At 45.5% G+C, this 22,066-nt stretch overlaps 1 protein-coding gene across 1 annotated transcript in view; it reads right to left on the bottom strand.

Annotated features, from left to right (window-relative positions):
• NIBAN1 (niban apoptosis regulator 1) overlaps nt 1-8,157 on the bottom strand; it is a 53,951-nt gene extending 45,794 nt beyond the window's left edge. The window contains exon 1 of the mRNA XM_058030039.1: nt 8,085-8,157. Within this exon, the coding sequence (XP_057886022.1) occupies nt 8,085-8,139 (55 nt within the window). The 5' untranslated portion in view covers nt 8,140-8,157. The remainder of the gene's footprint in view (nt 1-8,084) is intronic.
• Between the last annotated feature and the right edge of the window lie 13,909 nt (nt 8,158-22,066).

The raw sequence follows: 22,066 nt of genomic DNA, 5'->3' as shown, positions 1-22,066 counted from the left end.
ACCGGTGCTGAGGTGTTGGGGAGAGCCCACAGCCTGCCAGGCACTGCTGTGGGCAGCTTTTCTCAGCAGAAACCACTAACAGGAGGATGCTTCACATGTCCTTCAGCAGTGATGTGTAAAAAGCCCAGCCTGGAGATCAGCTGACACATTCACTTTGCCAAAAGCTCCAAAGCAGAATTCCTTCTGGAGGACAGATCATGGCTTGCTCCTGGCACGGTACAGAAAGTGGCCAGCAAGCCAAAACCCTGCTGCTCTTTTCCACCAAGGAGTGGAGTGGCTGCTGCTGTGACAGCCCTGGAGCAGCTTGGCTCGAGGTGTCCTACACCCAAGGGAGGCACAGCCCAGGTCCCTCTGAGCATGACCAGGCACCTGCAGCAGCACCCATCTCTCCCCAATGGTTATAGGGGTGTCTCCCCCAGTTACACCCCAAAAACCACCTGGGAGACCCTGGGCTGGTGGGCTCCCAGCCAGGAGTGCACAACAGCAGTGATGGTGTCACACAACAGCCTGGCTGTCACCCCTGGCACTGCCCACTCCTCAGGAACCACAGCGTGCAGGGCATGGCACAGCTACAGGCTTAGAACCAATCTCATCACAAACAGCACCCAAAAGGTCACTCGAATCACCAGTTTTGGCTTTAAATATTTACTTAGAAAATAACTGCTCTACTCCTGATCTCACTTGTTTCCTAAAAGAATTTCAACAATACAAAAACTATCCACATACTTTAGCAAAGCGTACTGCTTTTAACCTCTTACTCATGTATTCAGAAAAGCCCAAGAGTCAGCCTTGCTTTTGTTTTCTGCTTCCTGCACTGCAGCTAAGACAACTCCCTGACTTTAAAAAACATGCAATAAAAAAGATGCAATAACTACATAACAACTTTGGTAGTACTACAATGACCTAAATATTTTGTCTTAAAGCTTCAGTGCTAGCCAAAGTGTGACAGCAACTACTTGGTCAGACCTATTAACAAATACCACAAAAGCATGAAAATTAAAGGCTTGTGAATTCAAGATATAACACTTAATTAAATATTCAGAGAAACAAAGTCACTAAAATCTGAAATTATCCATACCAAAATAAGCTTCAGTGCAGAATCAGCAGCAAACTTATTTTTATATATATATAAGACTACTAGAAAGACACAGGACAAAGTTTTTAGGAGACCCAGGCAGGACAACCCTTTCTTCACAGAAGTTTGAGCCATTTGCACAAGCTTTAATCCTGCTTTGATGTAAGAGTTGGCCTTGTTTCATTACTGTCCTTTAACTGCAAAAGCAAGTCAAAGGCTTGCAAGTATGATCAAAAACTAGAAACAACTTTTAATTGTTCTCCACGTGTGAAGAGAACAGCGTGGTTGTTCCATGCAAAGGAGAAAGCTGTACTTTAAAAGCACTTTATGAATATCATCCTTCCCCACCTAGACACTGGCTCTGCAGCTGCCACTGCCCAAAGGCACCACCAACAAAGATGCTTTCATCATCTCAGAGCTTGCTTTTTCTCCCTTTCATACCAATAAAATGTCTATCAGATGCAAAGTGTGTCTTAAAATTTGTGGCCAAGCTGCACTAATTTAAGAACTTCCAGTATTCAAGATTGTGGAAAACATCAAGTACAAAGGCACAGCACACCTACAGTGTGTCTCTCAATTACAGATTCGGGGCAAGGATGAGCCTGTTTCTCACTTTTTCTATTGAGATATTCTTTCCACTGACCCCTGTGCCTAATTCAGCATTGTACCTAGTTTCTTCTACAGTGACAAGAAAAGCATGAAAAATACCACATGCCTTCCCCTACAACCCTGTGGTTTCCCTCCCCTCACACTACCCAAAAAAAGACCAGAGAAAAGCCCCCTTTCCTCTTCCAGACCCAGTGATGCTGCACATCATCTTCAAGGGTAGTTCCTGTATGTGGGTTGCTGTGGTGCAGGGCCTTGAGATGATCCTGCCTAATGCAGCTCTGGGACACAAATGGGCAACTGGGATTTCTGGGATTAGGGGAACCTCAAGCCACATAGAGAAGGCAAATGGGGTGTGATCACAGGCAATACTTCTACTGACCAATGAAGGAAACTGAAAGATTTCACCTGCTTTGATTAGGGAAATTTTGACCATGCCTGTTGCAAGATAACATGGTTGGAAACTTCCAAATTGCTCGTGGAGCTTTTGAGAGAAGTTAATAATGGACAATTTGAGCAACAGAAATGCTCAAATTGTCCATTATACACCTTCTGTTATATCCTTCCTTAGTCTCCCAGAGCTGAACCTGAAAGTTACCAAGGACAGTAAATTCTGTCCATGTGGGTGGCAAAAACCTTTTCCACCAATCACATCCCTGGATGCCTTTTGCTTGCATTCAGTCAAAAGTAAGAAAAAGCACTTGGCCCCTTGAATTAAAGGCCATAAAACCCAAAGAGAAGCTTCCTCTCCTTCCTAGCACATTTATTAAAACTATGGGATGAAAATCTGCTACTAGCTCCAAAAGCAACAATCTCTCTGAGCACTAAAACTTCTCAGAAAACAAGGAAAGCCAGAAGGATTTTCCTTTAAAACACTCATTTTTTACAGTCTTCAAGAACTTGGAAACTTTGCAAGGTGCATATAATAGAATCTTACATGCTTATTGAAATCTGAATTTCCTGTGTGCTTTACCTCACTTCTTCCTTCCGTGGGTATTTATCCCTATTTGGATTGGATTAGATGGTACTACCATGAATTCTGGATTTAATACAAGCTTCTGAATGAAAATATTATTCTGCCTCTTCCTTAGACTTTGGGAGTTGCAGGCAAATCCAATCAGTTTTTAACATAAACCTCACCAGATGAAAAGGAAAAGCAGCCTCTAAGATGCTGTTAAATCCAGAGAGACCTCACTTGTAGAATTTGGTTGGAATGACCCTAAAGCCCATCTCATTCCATCCCCTTCCAGGGATGGGCACTCCTGCTCTGTACAATGTCCCAGCCATGCTCACCTACAGAAAATGGAAGAGAGAATTTCTGTAACACAGAACAACCCAGCTTGGAACAGGCTGGAAGCAAAGGCAGGGAGTGCAGCAAGACTTGTGCAGAACCCTGCTGTACTTGCAGTCACACACCAAATTAAAACCAGAAGGATAAGGGACAGTTTAAAGCAGAAAATCCAACATCCAGCCTGAGTGCCTGTCCAAAAAAAGGCCAGCTTTTCCACAATTAATTCCAAGTCATTCCTCCATCCTGCAGCCCTCCTCCTGCCAGCTCTGTGCACCCTGGCTGAGGCTTTCACTCCAGAGCTGTGTCAGGGTTCTGTCCCTCTGAGCTGGTGGGACTCATCTCTGTACCACCACTGGAATTTATTCAACAGGTTTCCTGGAAAGCTGACAACCATTTCCTATCTTCTCTTTCAAGTGAAGGGTAAAGCAGGCTCCTCTTCAGCCTCTAAAGTGGGACAGAATAGGAGTCTCTGCTTTTTCAAGTATGCTGCATCTTGTAGGATCACATCTACAGTGTGTGATCATTGTGCAAAATCCCAACTAAATTACCAGCACACTGAAATTCCTAAGTAAAACAAATGGCTAGAAAGAAGTTTCTTACAGACATTCAGTAATAGCTTTCACTGTCACCTCAAAAGAACAACAAAGGTCTGCCTGGAAAAGCTTCCTAAACAATGAGGAAATCCACAGGGTGAATCCTGGGTGCCACAGGTCAAATAATCAAATATTCACTGTCCCACCTGCCTGGGGGAGGAAAGAGATGGAAGAGAAGGGAAGGAAGAATCTGCATTTAAACAAACAAATCCAAAGCAAATGACTACAAAGCCTCATCCTCTGGACAGATGTCTGTTTAAAGAAATGGGTAGCCAGGATATGGTCAAGCATACCAACTATCTTTATGAAAAAGCAACCTTCAGAGAAGTTAATTTTTTTTTTTTTTCATATGCTGAGCTGTTTTGGAGATGCACCTGTTGAAATTGGTATTAGGTGCTTGAAATCTTTCCACTTCTGCAAATTGAAAAAAAATTGTCCTGACACACAACTCATGGCAGAGCAGAGCTTGGTCACCTACTACTTCTGCTGCTGGGATTGCAGAAATGGAAAATCACCAAGACTTTGGGGGCATTTCCATCTGTGCCAGCTGTAGGATCCTCATCCTTGATTGCTGCCTGTCTGCTAGCAGGGTCACTGCTAGCACCTTTCCCCCAGCAGTGATGATCCCTCTGGCACACCCTCTCAGTGGAAGCTCTCAGGACACAGCACTGGGCTGCCTCAGCAGGCACTGTGAGCTGATTCCTGAATCTCATGACTGCACCCCGAGCCCAGCACTCCCCAGCACCGCCCTGGGCCGCTCCCTCCTGGGTGTAGCACTGCTCAAGCATCATTAGACAATGCACCCAACAAACAACTCCCATCACAAGGTTAGCCCATGCCTCAGAAAACTGAGAGCATGAATTTTTTTAATAAAATCTTTTCACATGACCAATTCCCAGTCCCCTAATTATTACTGCCATGTTTTAAGCTCTGTTTTACTCACATCCTGAATAATCCCCATGTAGTCCCACCAAAACCTCACAAAGCAGGATTATCTCTGCCACAAGTCATCTTTTTCAAGGCCTCAGTCCAAAACCTAGAGGAATTACTATAAAATTTTCATTTTGGAGGGCTTTAAATAATTTTACTGCTTACAGTGTGTGTGTATGTAAAATATCCTATGGATTTAAATAGGTGGAAAAATGTATTTTTCCATAGCTCTGGTTAGAAAAACAGACCTGTGCTGCACAGAACAGAAAAACACCTTTAAACTGCTAAGGTTTCCAGACTAGTAATGCTGCAGTGCATGTGGTCTGGCTTTCTCCCACTTCCCCCTAAATATCTCCACACACCTTCTCCTAGAGGACACAAACTGTCCCCACTGCTCACACGAGTCCCTGCTGACTCATTTTTCCAGTATTTCATTCATTTCCTTCAGGTAGGAGTAAGGAATATCAATTCCTGAGATTTTATTCATGAGTTCATCCCCCAACAGTGACCAATTTTTGTTCATTTCTACTTGACAGACAAAAGATGTTGCAACGGCTTGCAAACTGTAACTTCACAAGATATAAACATATACAGAGATTTTCTGAGTGCAAAAATTGCTTTGCAAAGCATTTTCATCCCCAACTAAGTGTTTAGGCAGTTGATTCAATCTTCACATGGAAGATCCCTGCCCTTGCAGCTTCAAACACAGCCTCGAATTCCCTGTGAAGGCTGCCTGGAAAATCACCCACTGGCATTGTCTGTTCTCTCCTTAGGCATTGTTTGAGGCAGGGCATGCACATTACCAGGTCAATAATTACATTTGCTGCCTTTCAGGTCACGATATTGCCTAAGTATTGTCCCATGTACAACAACACACAGCTGTGTGTGTTCAGTCCTACCCCATTTTCCCTAAGAGATGGAAGCTGGAAGCAGTTTTAGGTGGAAATCCCAGGCTTTGCATTCAGTAACTGAGACTCTGCGTGGGATGCCTTCCTGCTTTTCTCTGGGATTCGTTTCTCCAGCTGGTCTGACAAGGCTCACCCCATTCACCAGGGAAAGCACAGGCAGCAAAGCAGCTCCCAGGCTCTACCTGGGGGTGCCTGTGCTGAGGGCAGGCTCCTGAGGGGTTACACAGGCACCTGGCTGACTGGGTTTGCATGTTCCCAACAGAATTTTACATCTCACGTAATTCCTGTCCTCATTTGGTTCTCCTCTCATCCCACATCAATGTGAGCAGACTGACAGAAGTCAGAAAACCTGCAGAACTGTAGCTGTGTTGATGCAGAAGCTGTGACATGGACTTGTGGAACAGACCCACAAGAATCATCAAGTCCAACTCCTGCCCTGCACAGGACATCCCTTGCCTTTAATGCTCAGCCCCTCATTTCCATTCATTACATTTAAGCTTTAGCTTAAATGATGCCTGAGTAAACTACAAGGCTTTACAATCCATTTAATTCCAGACAAATTAAATTATCATTACAGCAACAAGAAATTAAATTACACCATCATGAAAACAACTATGAACTACACCAAGGTCTCACTTGAAGTAATACTCAGGATTTCCTGTCTTGAGGCTACTGCTATTTGGGCCAGCATGAGGGAGCATCCCAAAATGCACAAAGTTTGGGGAGTGTTGCTGGCTCCTTTGGCTTGCTGTCTCCCCATCTCCCTCCCTCACCAGCGCTGTCCCATTCCAGCACCTATGGACTGAAAACTCTGCTGACAACAACCAAGTCTCTCCCTTTCCTTTTTACTGAGGTCACCCCTGCATCACCTGTGGAGGAAAAGAACTCCAAAAGATGCCATCCCACTAGAAAAACCCACCCAAACTTCATGAAGCCAGCTGAAAAACATACTGCTTATTGAAGCTACAGACTCAGTGCTTGCACATGGTTCTCCTTCACCACAGAGCTCCTCTGCAAATAAATCACAGCCAGGTGTGTAGGACAGACAGCCAGGCCTGACTCTCACAGACTCCAGCCTGATATCAGCAGTAGGTTTGGTGAGCTGGCTCAATCTCACTCTGTTCCCATTTAAGATGCTCTTCACAATTCTTTTTCCTCCTTGGAAGTGCTGATTCACAGGCAGCCTCTGTACAAAGTGCCTCATTAATTATTTTTCCAGCCAGGAGCTTTGAGTGGGGGATCCTCAGAGCACCAAGAGCAGATGTGAGCCAGGGGATGAGCACAGATTTAAATCCTTCTTCCACAGTGACTTCCCTCTGGCTCTTGCCTGTGCAAAGATGTGATGGGCAAACAAGAACTGTGTCTGGAGTGCTGCAGAGCTCTCAGCATGACCAAGGTACCCACCCTGTGAGCAGCAGGCAAATTGAATGCTGAACTGTGAAAATGCAATTTAGGCTGCAGCGTGGGGATGAATGTAAAGAAAAATAGAAATCCAGGGGACTGCACCCTCATGGCTCTGATGGGACTTGAAGCCACCCTCAATGGGGCAGGAAGAACTAACAGTACTGATAGGAGGGCTCGTTGGAAAAATCTCAGCGTGTGAGGCCAGTAGCTCCGCTGACTGCTGTTTGGGTAAAAGCCATTTACTAACTGAATATCCTTCCCAATATGGGAATCTCTTGAAAGACTCACTGTGATTTCAAAGGAGTCCTAAGAGAGCAGCAGCTCAATGTTTGCACTCTCTCTGCACCACACAAACGTCCCAAAGCAAAGAAACCCAAGGACAGGCTGGGCTCTGGGCATCACCCAGGAGTCCCTCCAGCCCAAATCCTCAGCACAGAGGTTCATCTCCAAGAGAGGGCTCTCGCAGGCTCTGCATGCATCACACATCAAGTGCTAGAACTGGGCTTTCTTTTCTCATGCAAACTTTTACCCCACTTGTAAATCTTCAGCCTTAAAATTTGCTTTGCAAATACTCTACCTGCTGGCTGAGCGATAAGCAGCACAGGTAAGAGTCAGCTGGGTTCATACCAAACCACTCAAGTAACAAAAAAACACCCCAAACCCCAGAATTACACTTTTCCTTCATAGTTTAACAGCAATATACATAACTTAAAGCCTATTTTTTTTTTTTTGTTTGCTTTCTCTTCTAACATTTTAATGGATAAAGAATTGCCCTTACACAGTCAGACTGTGCAAGGTACCCACCTTTTTTACCGCGGTACCCACCCAGCAGCGTTGCCACTGCCTCCAGCGGGCTTGGCAGAGCACCAGCCCATATGGTGCTGGTTGGGCTCACCCTGGCAAAGCCCAGAATCTGCCGGGTCTGGAGAGCCGGGCTCTGTCACACGGGCAGGCTCAGCCGCGGCGCTCCACACTCTCTCAAGTTTCACCCTCGACTTACAACTAACTCCCGCAGTGGAAACTCCTACAGCATCGCCTTTAACAAACTGCTCCGAACTCCATGAGACGCCGAGAATCGGCTCAACCCGCCCTGTCCGGGATGCGCGGGGCTCCCGGAGGCTTTCCCCGATTCTCGGGGTACCCGGGGCGCTCCCGGCGGCTTTCCCGAGCTCCGGGGTACCGGGACGCTTCCAGAGGCTTTCCCGATCCCGGGGACACCCGGAGCGCTCCCGGCGGTCCCCCAGCCGGGATACCCGGCCTGCTGCCCCAGCCCGTACCTCGGATGTAGGCGCACTTGCTGTCGTCCAGCGGCGCGGAGGCAGAGGCGCCCATGGCTGGGTGCGGAGCTGCGGCAGCACCGCGGTCCCGCCGAGCCCGGAGCGCTCCCCCCGAGCCCGGAGCGCTCCCGCCGCTTCCTCCGCAGGCGCCGCCCCCGGCCCGGCCCCGCCCCGCCCCGCCCGGCACGGCACGGCACGGCACGGACCGAATGGGGACCAACAGGGACCCGCGGTGCCCCACGGTGGCTCTGGGCTCAGGCACGCTCGTCCCCGGCCGCTCGTTGTGCCCTCACTCCGCTCTGCCCCGCTGTCACCGCAAAATCCACATCCCCACCGAGACACGGCTGCAGTTTCTGTCCGGAGTTTCTGTCCGGAGTTTGTCCCCGGAGTTTCTCCAGAGGTCACGTTAAAGACCGTGCCGCAGTAAAAGCTCGGTTAAACCAGGACCAAAATGCCTCTCCTGGAGGCGTCCAGGAGGCAGCGGGGTCTGGCGCTGGGTGATGTATGCGGTGGTTTAGGGGTGACAGCGACAGTGCTGAGGTGATGTTTGAACTCCATGAGTTTATAGGACTCTTCCAGCCTTGATGATTCTGTGATAAAGGTGGTAGCACAGATGCCCAGAGCAGCTGTGGCTGCCCCTGGATCCCTGGCACTGTCCAAGGCCAGGTTGGACACGGCTTGGAGCGCCCTGGGCTAGTGGAAGGTGTCCCTGCCCATGGCAGGGGGTGGAATGAGATGATTTTAAGGTCCCTTCCAACCCATCCCATTCCATCCTTCTGTGATTCTGTGATTTATGGCCCAGTCTTCAGGGCCATATTGTCCCACTCTTCCCAGGAATATTGCAAATTGCTATTGTATGTTTCATTCCAAGATGAACAATAAACCTACACAAGCAGGCACTAAAATACACATCACTTCAGTAAATATTGTCCAGGCATTGAAACAACTTCCTAAATCAGGCAAACACACCAGTCTGCAGATCCTCAGCACAGCAATGTAAGGCAGTATGGAACAGATATCAGAATTCTCCTGCCCCTGAACAATAATTTCACATCATACCCAGATGTGACTTTCTAAAGTACTTCCTTCTTTTTTTGGCGTTTTTATAACATTAATCCAGCTGACTGGCCATGAGAAAGGTGCCATCCCTTATTGGGCCTCATATGTTTTGTATGGAGCTGATGAGTTGCAATGAATGTGGATTTTGCTGACACGCTGGAGGCTCACAGTGACTGGAAGTTACTCATTTTACCATTAAATACTTTTCATTCAGATTGTACACATTTGCCACTCACTGTGAAATTGCTTTCACATATTTCTGCTTTGCTGACGTGTGCTGTGGGGTGGGGAGGTTTATCCTATGCCACTCAGCTGATCACAGAACAGGTTGGGGTTGAATAAACCAACCATCTTGGGGTTGAAGAAATCAACCATTTTGGGGTTGAATAAACCAACCACCTTGGGGTTGAATAAACCAACCATTCTGGGGTTTTTAAACCAACACTGAACTTGATCAGATTTGAAATACTGCAGATGATATGTGACATCAAGTTCAGTATTGTGCTAAACAACATCCCTCCTTCCAAAATTCATGTTCTCTGGTTGTATCTAAGTGTGATGGAGCAATTGCTTCACTACCTTGAGGAGGGCAGGCTCATCCAGAGCATCACTGAGCCAGTCACAAGTATATTGAAACCTCAGCTGAGCTAAAACATTAAATCAGCAGCACTTCCAGAGGTCAAATGTGAACCAGGCTCTGTTTTAAATATATTTGAGAGCTCTCAGCAAGGTGGCTGCTCTGGTTTTCTCACTGGATCTCTGTGAGCTGTGTGAGCAGACACCAGTGAGGAAATACTGGTTCCTGGTGTGCCTTTTGAAGGCATTAACTGAGAGGAGAATTCAGGCTCTGCTCAGTGCAGTGTATAGTTTATCAAATGTAGCTGAGGAGCTTTTCATCACATGAAATGGGCACGTCAGCTCCAGGAGTCTGGAGAGATAAACCTTGGAGAATTCATGAGCCATGAAGTGGATTGCAGTTCTGTCCCATCATTTAGCAGATGAAATTATGCCAAATCCCAGAAACTTCACATCCCACAACAGATGACAGAACGTGCACTGAGTGGGAAACCTCCCTGGCTAATTACAGCTAGGCTAAAAACAAAATGAGAACTGAGGAGTTTATCTAGTTATAACATTCTGTACTTTGCTACTACCTGATCCCCAAGATCCGCAGGCATTTCATAAATGCTTGCTAATTAAAGACTGTGATTTCCTTTTTAAGATAGGGAAATGCTGTGTTTTAATGGCAAAGCTTGTGTCTTTATCTTCTTAAAAAGACACCATAAGAAACATGAGCCAAATCAAGAACAAAGATAAATGAGCCTCTTTATGTACTGTTTAAAATAAAAACCATCCTCAGGATAAGAAATTTGCCACATTGAATTTTAAGCTGATATGACACACCTGCACTGCAGCTAGACATGATAAAGTAATACAATCAAAACAAGTATTTTCCCACTTTTTCTCCTATGAAATCTTGATCTTTAAGGGTTGTGTTTATCTTTACACACCCCAAAATTCCTTCTCTAAACACCTTTATATCCTAAAGGTTGTATTATATCCTAAAGGGCAAAATGAAAGTGAATTCCTGAGTGAAGGAGATCAGGAGAAATCCTTCTTTCCAAACAAATGGATGCAGATCTGCCTCTGCCGCCTCTGTGAGTTCACTTGTGGCACAGTGACATGGAGGGAAGTGGTTTCTTACATCATCACAGTCTTCCTCATGCTCTGGACCCATGAGGCAGCCAGTGGAGTATGGGGAGCTCTGGTACCCAAAAAGTGCAGTGCACTGTCACTGCCAAATTCTGCTTGGGGAGGGTGGGAGGGAGGCAAGGAAGGAAGGGAGAGAGGGAGAAAGGGAAAGAAGGAAGGGAGAGAGGGAGGGAGAAGGAGGCTGTCTCCACAATCTCATCTATTTGATCTCCCACTGTAGTGGAACCCTGATGTGCCCCATCCATTCCCAGCCACACAGGCTCACCATGGAATGAACTCCCAGGGGCTGTCAGTGAAACACACAGTCCTTAACACAACCACAGGGCTGACAGCCTGCAGAGGTGTCCTCAGAGGCACTGATAACACCTTGGCCACGTTGCTGGCTGCTCCTCCTTGTGTGATGGAAAGGGGCCCTGCCAAGGAACCAGCTTGTTTGCCAAGCTGCACAAGAGCACTGGCTGTGCCCTTTGCTCAAGAGGGAGGGCAGGCTCACCCTGTGTGTGCTCCCCCTCAGCCCTCCTGGTTGCCTCAGAGACATGGTTTGTTACCAAACAGAAGCACTAAAGTGAAAGGTGTGTGAAATCCATTGGGAGAGATGATTCATTATCCAAAAGAACCTTCTAGGATTTCTCCAAGGGAGAGGAGCCATTTTAAGGCCCCTGGTTTTGTAGGCAGTATAAGAATGTGCTGTTGACACAGCCAGCTGCAAAGGCAATGAAACTGTAATGAATAAATAATAATCATCTATTGCTAGAGCAAACTCTTAATCATTATTGTCTGAAAGTCAAAATCAGGTTGCAGACAGTATGAGGGATGTGTGACAAAATAAAACCAGCCCTTTTCTCAGGACAGACTGTTGGCTGAAGTATATTCTGAATCCTTTCCCTGTAAGTAAAACAAAAATGTTATTCTTATGAGTTATTTTCAAAAGGTTAGAAGGAGGTCTTAAAATCTAGCTACAGAAGATACTCTAAGAGAATCACAGCTTTTCTGTCTGGAAAAGCAAAACTAACATTTTGATAAAATAGCCTTAAAAAAAAAAAAAGTTAAGAGTTGGTTGTGCTTTAGCTGCTGCCCTAATTCTGAGAGACCAACCAGCACTGAAAACCCACACACAGGAGAGTGGATTTTGACAAGTTCCTAATCCCAGAATCATGGAGCAGCCCAGGTTTGGAAGGGACTTCAAAAGTTTCTCAAACCTCTCCTGGGAAGGGAGTCCAAGGAAATTATCTAACACCCCTTGCCATTGCACCTTGAGAACTTCAGCAACAGACACCCTGAGGAGGTTGTGCCAGTGAATTACTGTTCTTGCTAGAGAAAGTATCATTCTTACACCAAGATAAAATGGAACAGCATGGTCTGGAGACAGTGTGTGATGTGCTGCTTCATTTATGAACTGAATGTTCCAGGAAAGAAGTAAAAATTATGTTTATGGTCATTATTCAAATGAAGGAATCAGATAAAACTCCTTATTTTTGTAACTGAAAAGTATGGATGACAGGCTGAACCACTCATGAAGGAGGGAAGGCAAGGCAAAGGAATATTTCAGTAGCAAATGGTGGTAAAATTCTATAATTTTATCTGTAGTTCTACCTTTCAAAGGTTCTGTAGATCAAAATATAATCAAGCTGCTGAGTGCACAGTTCAAAGCAGGAGGAGGCTTTGCTGCTTGCCTTTCTCACTCCTTATTTTCTTCCCAATTATGTTTTATTATGTAGCTCACATTCAACATGTGAACAACTTTCATTGGACTACTTATTGAAAAACAGTGCTCATAAAAAACAAATTACAAATTACATTCATTATTCTACTCTGCTTGTTTGCAAATTGTTTAGGTCTGTCAATTTTGCCCACAGAATTGAATGTGATACATAATCTGAGAGGTTTTTGAAACTCCTGCAATAGAATGTTCTGATAATGCATTCATGGTGACATGGCAGAGTTCTGTAGTTCTCTATAAATTTAATAAATTTATATACACACAAACATAGCCCTAGCCCATAGCAGGGCTCAGCTAGATACCGGTATTGCTACAAATCGAGCATTTCCACCCTCAATATCCAAACATCTTCTTCCTCAAACACTAAATACTTTTGAGTGGAAAGGTAGAAAACTCGAGGTTAAAAAACCTCTCTTTTCTTTGTAGTCCAAGAGTGTGGTGGGGTGGGGTGATGAGAACTCCCCAGTAATGACAACTAGAAGCTTCTCTCTCTTCTGACCCCTGAGGTTCTGGGGTGGGAGGATTCCAGCAGCTGGGCCTTTAAGACACCAGGTCAGCCCCACAAAAGAATGCTGCTCCCCTAGAATTCCTTCTCAGAGCACAGTGCTCGTGGTGCTCTCTGCAGAGAGCTCTGCTCTTCTGGTTTCTGTCCACAAGGGCCCTTCAGTGGCACTCAGGTTCCCAGTTCTCATGGAGTACAACCAAACCCTTGCAAATCCATCCTGAGCAAGTGATACTCCTTAAAACCAAACACACAATCTGTTAGTACTTAGGGCACATTACCAACTGCCATGTCAAGACTGCTTTTTAAAACAGTCTAAAATTGATTTATTGCAAATAAACAGATTGTCCCAAGTACAGCTCCAGGCAGCAGCTGTGCAGAGGGGAAAGCACTGCACACCTGGAGTGAAAAAAATCCTCTCAAATCAGTAACCCCACAAGAATAGAGACTCTGCCTTACCTTAATGTGAAGCAATTTCTCTTTCAGCCCTGTGGTGAAAAGTTGTCTCCTCCCCTCCCGTTTTCCTGGGGCAGTGCTGCTGGCCCTGTCATTGCCATGTCAGGAACCTGATGGGAGCACTGTTTCAAGCTTGTTTGCTGTTCTTTTGATGTCAGCCCTGTGGCTCTTTGAAGTTGGAGTCTCCCTCTGGAAGGCTGGGGGGCAATGCTGGATCTAGAAGAACAGGAAAGGAAAGAGGTGCAGCAAACCCAGCACCCCTGGGAATGAGTAAGGGAGTGAAAATGGAGTGTGAGGACATGCCATGGGACTGAGGGACAGGAATAAACATCTGGGACAGGAATAAAAACCCTGAACAGGGATGCAAAACTCAGAAACTGGAAGATGTGGTTCTGGATTTTATTTCCTATAAAGTAAGGAATCCTAGAGTTAAGAATCACCTCAGCTGTGGCACACTCCATTTGCCTGCCCCACTCGCCAAGAAATGGCATGGTTTTGTGTAAATGTAAATTAAAATAAAATACACGAGTTGAACTTTCCTGTTTTTTAAATGCACAACATGTATTTGGTAAATTCAAACACCATTTCCTTCTCTGCTTAGTCACTAGTTATGAAATCTGTTAAATGACAAATGAGGTGATCATTCCTGCTCAGCTGCCATTAGAGGCTGTAATTTAATTAGTTGGGACATTCATGTCAAAACAACTAATGCACAGGCCCTCACAGATCCATTGTTGGAGTTCCCTCGTTGTCAAACAAGACCCATGGGTTTGTTCTCTCACATGAAAGCAGAGGTGGTGCTCAGGAACAGGGAATAAAGCACAGCTCAGTGCCCTGCCCACTGCCCGCTGCTCCCACGGCTGCAGAGCAGCAAACTCTGCCCAATCTGCTGATCTCAGCAGAATGTCCAGAATAAAATCCATCTGGTGGAGATCCAGTGGGTTCTTTACTGCTTCAAGTGGGCAGCCACACCTGCCTGGGAAGACCAAAACCTTCCTGAGTGGTAGGAATAAGTTTACAGGGAGGTTTTTGTAGGAGGCAGCCTGGTCAGAAGGGAAGGTTGAGGCGTCTCACTGCCTCTGAACAGAGTTTAGTGAGGCAAGACGCCAAATCCAGAAAATAAACCTGTCATTTTTCCATCTTAACTAAGGAAATCATAGTGACACTGCATAGAGGAGTAAAAAAAAATCTACTTCCATTTGATTATCAAAGATTTGACTGAACCTTTCTTCCCAACTGAGCTGCTGTTCCTGTATTATTAACAGCCCCTCAAAAGTCCAGCAGGCGTAGGCTGCAGCAGCTGAATGATCCTGCAGACATGATTAATGAAGGAGAGGGCTAAATCCCCACCACATCTGGATTTGCTTCTTCTGGCCACAGATGGTTTTGGTTGCTTTTTATTCCAAGTATATTCGTTAGGCCCAAGCATGGGGTTTAAACACAGCTTTCCTGTTCCAAGTCTCCATTTTCCATGGAGGAGCTTCTCCTCAGGACCCTATCCAGGGAGGCATGTGTAACAAATAAAGTGGGATTTGCTAAACCATCCTGCACACTGAAGGGGCTGCAAAAGTTCAAAAGGAGACACACAAAGGAAAGCAGAATAGTTTGGATTTTTGATGTATTTCCCCCTCTCTGAAGTGATTGTCTCGTCTGCTTCATTTTCATTCCAGATGATTTTATAAAAAACTTAATCCCTCTGAGGTTTTAAACTTACAGTAGATGGATCACAAAGTGTTTACAAGTTTTTCTGTTCACTTAGTGTAGATGCTGAGAGCACAAGGCTGTTGGGCTGGGAAAGCCACCCAGCGAGCAGCCTGACAGCAATCCCACACTGATCTCATCCCTGGGATCCTGTCAGCCCCTGCTCCTCTCCAGCTCACCTGCATGCACCCAAAGTGTGCCTGGACAGGAGGACATCACCTCCTCTGCAGCACCAGCACATCCTCATGGTGGAGTAGCAAAAATCTTTCAAAGAAATTATTACCGTGACTTATTTGTGTGATAAAACCTGGGCACAAGGTCTTTCAGCATTGTTTAGGAGTGCAGATGTAGTTAACTAGTGTACTAGTAATTTTCTTACACTCTGTTGCTTCTCTAGTTGTTAACCTGGGTAACAATTAATCTGCTTTTCTAACACAGTACCTGCCTTGGGTTCACTCTTGCCTCTCTAAACCACCAACAGAAGAAACAGCAGTGGCCTTGATTGTGTAGCAATGATCTACTTAGAATTGATAAACTCTATCACATCTCTAGTAATATTGAGAATTGATAGAGTTGATAAACTCTATCAAATTACTCTAGTAATTCTGTGGGTTTTTTTCAAAGCACTTTAAATGCCAGTGCTTATTTGGCTGTTATAGGAAAGCATAATACTGATTTAAAAACTTGCTTGCTTTCAGACACATCCACCATCACAGTCCCAGCCGTTTTGCTGTGCAGTACTGAACACACTGTCATATTTACTGCATGAAAACCTCTTTCTGCAGATCAAAAGAGATGATTTTATTGCTTTTTTTGATGGTGTTTAGCAGAAACCTATGTTCTCCTGGTTACCTACTCTGTTCAGCTTTACCAGACTGGTTTTGACAATAGTCAGTTGCACTAATGTTTGTAAGTGAAATGCAACTATTGCTTTTCCTTCCTTTTCTATTTCATAACAAAGTCAGTATTTCCATAGACACTGGAATCCTCACTTTCCTAACACGAGAGAAAATAACAGCACTCTTCTGTTATCCCAACTTTGAAACATGATGATTAAAAGTATTATCATAGATCACAGAAAAATCCAGTTTGGAAGGGACTTCTGGAGCCCATCTGCTCCAAACTTCTGCTGGAAGCAGGACCCTTGTGTTAGGCTGTCCAGGGCTCTGTCAAGCCAAACCTTGAATATTTCCAGTGAGGGAAATTTTACCACTTCCCTGGCAACCCAGTGCAATGCTTAATTGTTCTCACAGTGATTTTCTTCCACTTAAACCCAGACAGAATTTCTCCTTGGGGCAAGTTGTTTGTATTAGCCTTAATGTGTTTTCCCTTGATGTGTTCAGATGCACAAATGAGCTCTTGCCTGTGTAAATAACCCGCAGAAGAAGCAGCAGTGGCCTTGCTCCATTTCTGATGGCGCACTGGATGTTCAGCAGTTCAGCTACCTTAAGCCCAGCTTTTACCACATCTTGCTGGATAGAACTGGGGGGGGGGGGGGGGGGGGCTTGCATTCCTCTGTCAAGGACCAGAGAGCCCAGGAACACAGAAGTGGGCAGGAGGCTGAAATTGGGGGTGTTAGGTTCTCTAACAGCTGCTCAACCCATTTGAAAACGAAGCTTTCTGAGCATTTTGTCTGTACAGAATAATTGAGCTGTAAGGATCCCTGCTGTGGACTGAAAGCAGCACGCAAAGCAAACCTCGGAGCCTTGCCAACAATTACCTTTTACTTGGCACACTGCCCAGAATTAAAACCTTGCAAAATTCTAGTCTCCATTTCTCTGGTATATTTCTGTAGCTATTTAAACAACCAATGAAATGAAGGGGAAAAAAAAAAAAACAAAAACAAAAAAAGAGATTATAAAAATGTGCAGATTATGGACTAAGCACACATAATGGTCTGGCTTTGGTCCCCTTCTCTTTCCCCAAATACCTAAAGAATTACAAGAGGAAATACGAAAAAGAACCAGCAATTTAAACAAAAGCTGTGAGGTCAAACTCTCCCTTGCTCCTCCTTCCCTCTCTTTATCTCTGCTCTCCACTTGGCTCCTGGCTCCCAGCTGAAGGCACTGCCTGCATTGTTAGTCCATGGACAAGAACAATGCACCACAACAAAGCTTGGGGAGCTCACTTGAGCCTTTCCAGAGTTCTGCCTTGTGCAAAGCGAAAATCCTCTGAAAAGAAGGAGAAATGAACTGAAATTCGTGTGGAATCATAGAATTATGGGATGGTTTGGGCAGTGAGCCCATCCAGTTCCACCTGTGCCATGGACAGGGACACTTTCCACTATCCCAGGTTGCTTCCAGCCCTATCCAGCCTGACCTTGGACACTTCCAGGGATGGAGAGAATTTCTGCCCAACATCCCATCTGTCCCTGCCCTCTGGCAGTGGAAGCCATTCCCTGTGTCCTGCCCCTCCCTCCCTTGCCCAAGTCCCTCTCCAGCTCTCTTGGAGCCCCTTTAGGTACTGGAAGGGGCTCTAAGGTATCCCCAGAGCCTCCTTTTCTTCAGATGAACTCCCCCAGCTCTCCCAGCCTGAGGGGCTTCAGCCTGGGAGCATCTCTGTGGCCTCCTCAGCTCCAAGAGGGCCACATCTTCCCTGAGCTGTGCTCCCAGAGCTGGATGCAGCTCTCCAGGTGGAGCCCATGAAGCACGAGCCCCAAGTGTGGTCACCACAGATGACAAGTGTCACGAGAATGAGCTGCCCAAACCACAGCTGTGTGTGTATGAGGTGTATCTGCAAAGGAGGATAAGGAGAAGCAACTTGTCAGGGCTGTGACTGCAGCTGTGGCAGAGGCAGCAGTGCAGAGAGGCACAAAGAGGGGCTATGGACCTTCTCACCGGTGGTGCACAGGGCTCTGCTTGCCAGTGAGCTCTCCCAGCAGTGAAACAGGGTTGGAGTTTGAATTTTCAGTTTAAAGAGAGCCCAGTGGCAGCTTGGCCTCAAGTGAGCACCTGCAGCAGGTCGGAAAGTGCTTAGGAAGAACACTCTGTTTGAGGACAGCATGGATAGAAGTAGCTGCCACTCAGTGCAGCTCCCCTAAATGCTGGGTTTGCCATGGAAAAATGGCTTAGTAGATCCTGACAGTGCTCCAGTGTCCAGGCTTCTGAATGTTTGTGCTGTCTGCAGAAGCCTTGCATGGCTACAGCCCTGAAAACAAACACTGCCCAAGCTGAAAGCTCATCCAGCATTCTGGGAGCACAGGCAACCAACACCAAGGGCACCAAGGCTTGGTAAGGGGATTTTCTGGTTTAACAAGGAACCAGCTCACTGTGGAGGCTGGTGTCCACGGCTGGGATTGAGGTAGTGCTGCGACACGAGAAATAAAGGAAGCTGTACACTTCCTACCCAGTGCTCTCACACATCTAATTAGAGAGGACTGTAAAGATTAAACTCCTCACTGACTGAAGGCTGGAGTTGCTGACACGAGTGGCAGCAATCAGATTTTCACTCCTGTTGAATGCACTAGCTACCAAAACCACGGATGCTCAGTTGGCCGCTCTGACTCTCGGAGGTTATGCAAAACATAACCTCAACTAAACCTTCAAACCAGCTGTTCTCTCCCTTTTAATGAGGTGTTTTCACACCAGAAATTACTCCTTGCTGTCGGGCGCCCTCTCCTGCACGTTCACCTCTGTAGCTGTTCTGGTGACAGAACATCTACAAGAAGAGTATCCTTCTTCCTCCTCCTCCTCCTCCGGTAAAATCCTTCCACACAAAAGCCCCTCCTGACCCCGCACACCTCCCTGGTTTTCACATACCCAACTTGTGCCCTCTCCCTACACTCCAGAAAGGTCCCAGGCAATCTTAGCTTTGCCAATAAAGAGTTACCAGGCAATTAGTTTTCTTTACAAAGCAAATTCCAAGTGTCCTCAGCTTAAAATCATAGAATCCCAGACTGGTTTGGGTTGGGAGGGACCTTAAGGATCATCTTATTCCACCCTCTACCATGGGCACGGACACCTTCTGCTGGAGTCAGGTTGCTCCAATACTTGAACACTTCCTCCTCTCACGGGCTGATTACCAAACCACTTTCTCTCCTGCTTCCTGCCTTCTTCTGGTCTTTTTCACACTCGGTCAAGTTGTTCACACAGCTTCCTCATCCCCACTCTCTGTTCCAAGACTTCTCTTTATCATATTTTCCTAGTTTATCACTAAAAAACTGCCAGAAACGAAGAGAAATTATGTCCTAGAGAACACCAGAGAGATCTTTGACTTTTGGCCAATGCTCTGCTGCAACATTTATGCTATTTGATGCATATGTTTTAGAAGATTTTTTAGTGTAGGTTGGGGATGAGGAGTAGATGCCTGTTTTCTGTAAAATTTCATAGATACTCACTGTTCATGGTCTGTAGGTGCCTTGGACAAATCCTCCTGCAGGGTGGCCTGTTTGAGTCTTCTCTGATCAATGGCTACACAGTATTGCTGCATTTATTTCACAGGAAAGGACATTAAAAATCTGGGTTTGGTTGCTTTGTGAAATCAGGCGTGTACTCCACAGTTTCATTGTCCAACAGCTCTGTATCCCTGACTTGTTCAGACACAGATGATTTTCTTTCCTCTGTTTCTGCTGGAGCTGTTCAGGACCAGGATACGTGCCAGGCCTGAAGTTTGTGAAAGTTGTTCCTCCACTTGTGGATTTAGGTCTCCCCTCCCCATGCACACCAACCCACCAGACTTCTGCAAAATCAGCCACTGAAAGCAGTGGGAAAAGGAACCCAGCAGGTTTCATGAATTGAAACTGCCTCCTGTGAGATTTACTTCAGCATACCTGTTCCTGGAACACAACAGATTCTAAAGAACAAAGAAGTGTGGAACAAAGCTCCCAAAAATGCCTACATTTTTATGGTAGTCAAAGCTTTGGTATCTATTGACAGTTTCATCCCACTGCCCCTTACCTTATCACTAGAGATGCCTGGAACCCCTTTCAAACAGTACTACTTAAATTGCTTCCAAAGTTTGAAGTAGGCTTGTTTTAATTTGTTTTTTCAAGAGAGTGTTTTCTATTGTTGCTAAATTAACACCAAAAAACCTGATTTTTTTTAGCTCCTGGAAAAACTAAGACATTTAGATTGAATTTAAAAAGAAGTTTTTTTAAATGGGGGTGGTGGTGAAGCCCCGGCACAGGGTGCCCAGAGAAGCTGTGGCTGCTCCTGGGTCCCTGGCAGAGTCCAAGGCCAGGTTGGACAGGGCTTGGAGCAGCCCAGGATAGTGGGAGGTGTCCCTGCTCATGGCATGGGGTGGCACTGGGATAACTTAAGGGTCTCCCACCCCAAACCAGTCTGGGATTCTCTGACCAGAGCTATTGTGCCAGCTGAGCCAGTTCAGAGAACAGAGAAGGCAGTGCAGAACACCTGGAGTGGGTGCTCAGAGCAGACAGTGTAGGAAAAAAAAATAAACCTCAGCTTAATGTCACGAGTACAAAAAAAGGTTTCTTTGAGCACTAGTCACCCTTTAACATCCTCCTGTTGTGCACTCTTTGTAATGTCTGTCATTCCCAGTCACACCAGCCACATAATAGAGTTCTTCAGTGCTTCTAATTTTTATTGTCATTGTGCTCCCACTGTTATGTTAATTAGATTAAACCAGACTCCCACTGAGGCTGTAACAATGATAAACATTGTAGTAATCTGTCAGCTCTCTCTGAAACCACTTTCCGCAGCTTTGGAAACGTGCTGCTCCAACAGACCACACTGCTGTGTATTGTAAATAATCTGCTTTGATCACACTTGCTCACATACATTGTAATAATCAACACTGAAAAATAAGCTGCTAATGACTCACAACCTGAGGCACATTATTGATCTTTCCAATCAGCTACCATGAAGGGGCTCATGGAAGCAGAATGTATTAATGCTGCCATTTTTAACACCACAAGACAAATATTGTGGGGAGAGGGGTCCTGCCTGAAATCTAAAATGGCCACACATTAATACTCATAATTTTCTCTGTCTGGAGAAAAAATGGCTTATTCCATCTTTCCCTCTTTGCCTGAAATAGGTTCTATCCTTTCCACTAATGGTTTTAAAGACAGCAGTAAATTCTGACAGCTTTTTACATAGACACTCCGTTCTGTGGGATTTTACTTCCAGGCCATTAACTCCTAAATCCATATTCTGACAGATTTCTTCTGAGGAACAAAAAACAGTGTAGAAATAAGACCTGAACAGCTTTCTTTGTCTTACTGTTCAGAGACACTCAGCAACAAAGCTCTCCTCATTGTAAAACCTGGGGAGAATTAGGACTTCACAAATCCAGGTTCCTTACAAGTGCTGTGGAAACAATTATTACAGATGGTTCTGTACTTCTTGCCAGCCCTGTGCCTCATTGCAGTGAATCCCAAAAGGTTAAATCTTCTTTATTCAGAGTGTGTGTGTGTGCTGATGTATGGACATCTGCTGTGTCCATCAACCAGCATTGCACATCCCATTTCTCCTGCTGCAGCAAATCTGAAGCAGATGTGTGAGGCTGCAGAAAATAGGTGTAAGCTGTATTTCTCCAAACTATGTTCTTGCTGCTGTTTAGAAGGCAGCAATTTGCCAAATAGCAGAACCAGAGACTTTAGAAGCAAGTAACAACATACAGCCACAATCTCACTTTTGCATCCCTTGGCCTGAAAATAATCAAAGAGTGGAAGTAGAACCCAAAAAGAGAAATTATTTATTTTTTAGACTTCTACCCTAATATAATGCCTGTCCCTAGTACCTACCAAGTTCACTGCAGATCCCTAATTCATAAGACTGGCAACTGTGATCTTGGAAAGAAACTCCAAATGCAAAGTCCTACCTAATATGCAGGGCTGAAATGTGTGTTCAGTAAGCTCTAGCACCCCCA

This window comes from Melospiza georgiana, chromosome 9, assembly GCF_028018845.1.
Source record: "Melospiza georgiana isolate bMelGeo1 chromosome 9, bMelGeo1.pri, whole genome shotgun sequence".
Lineage (NCBI taxonomy): Eukaryota > Metazoa > Chordata > Aves > Passeriformes > Passerellidae > Melospiza > Melospiza georgiana.
Note: the sequence above shows the minus strand (reverse complement) of the source record. Positions and strands in the feature narration are given on the sequence as shown.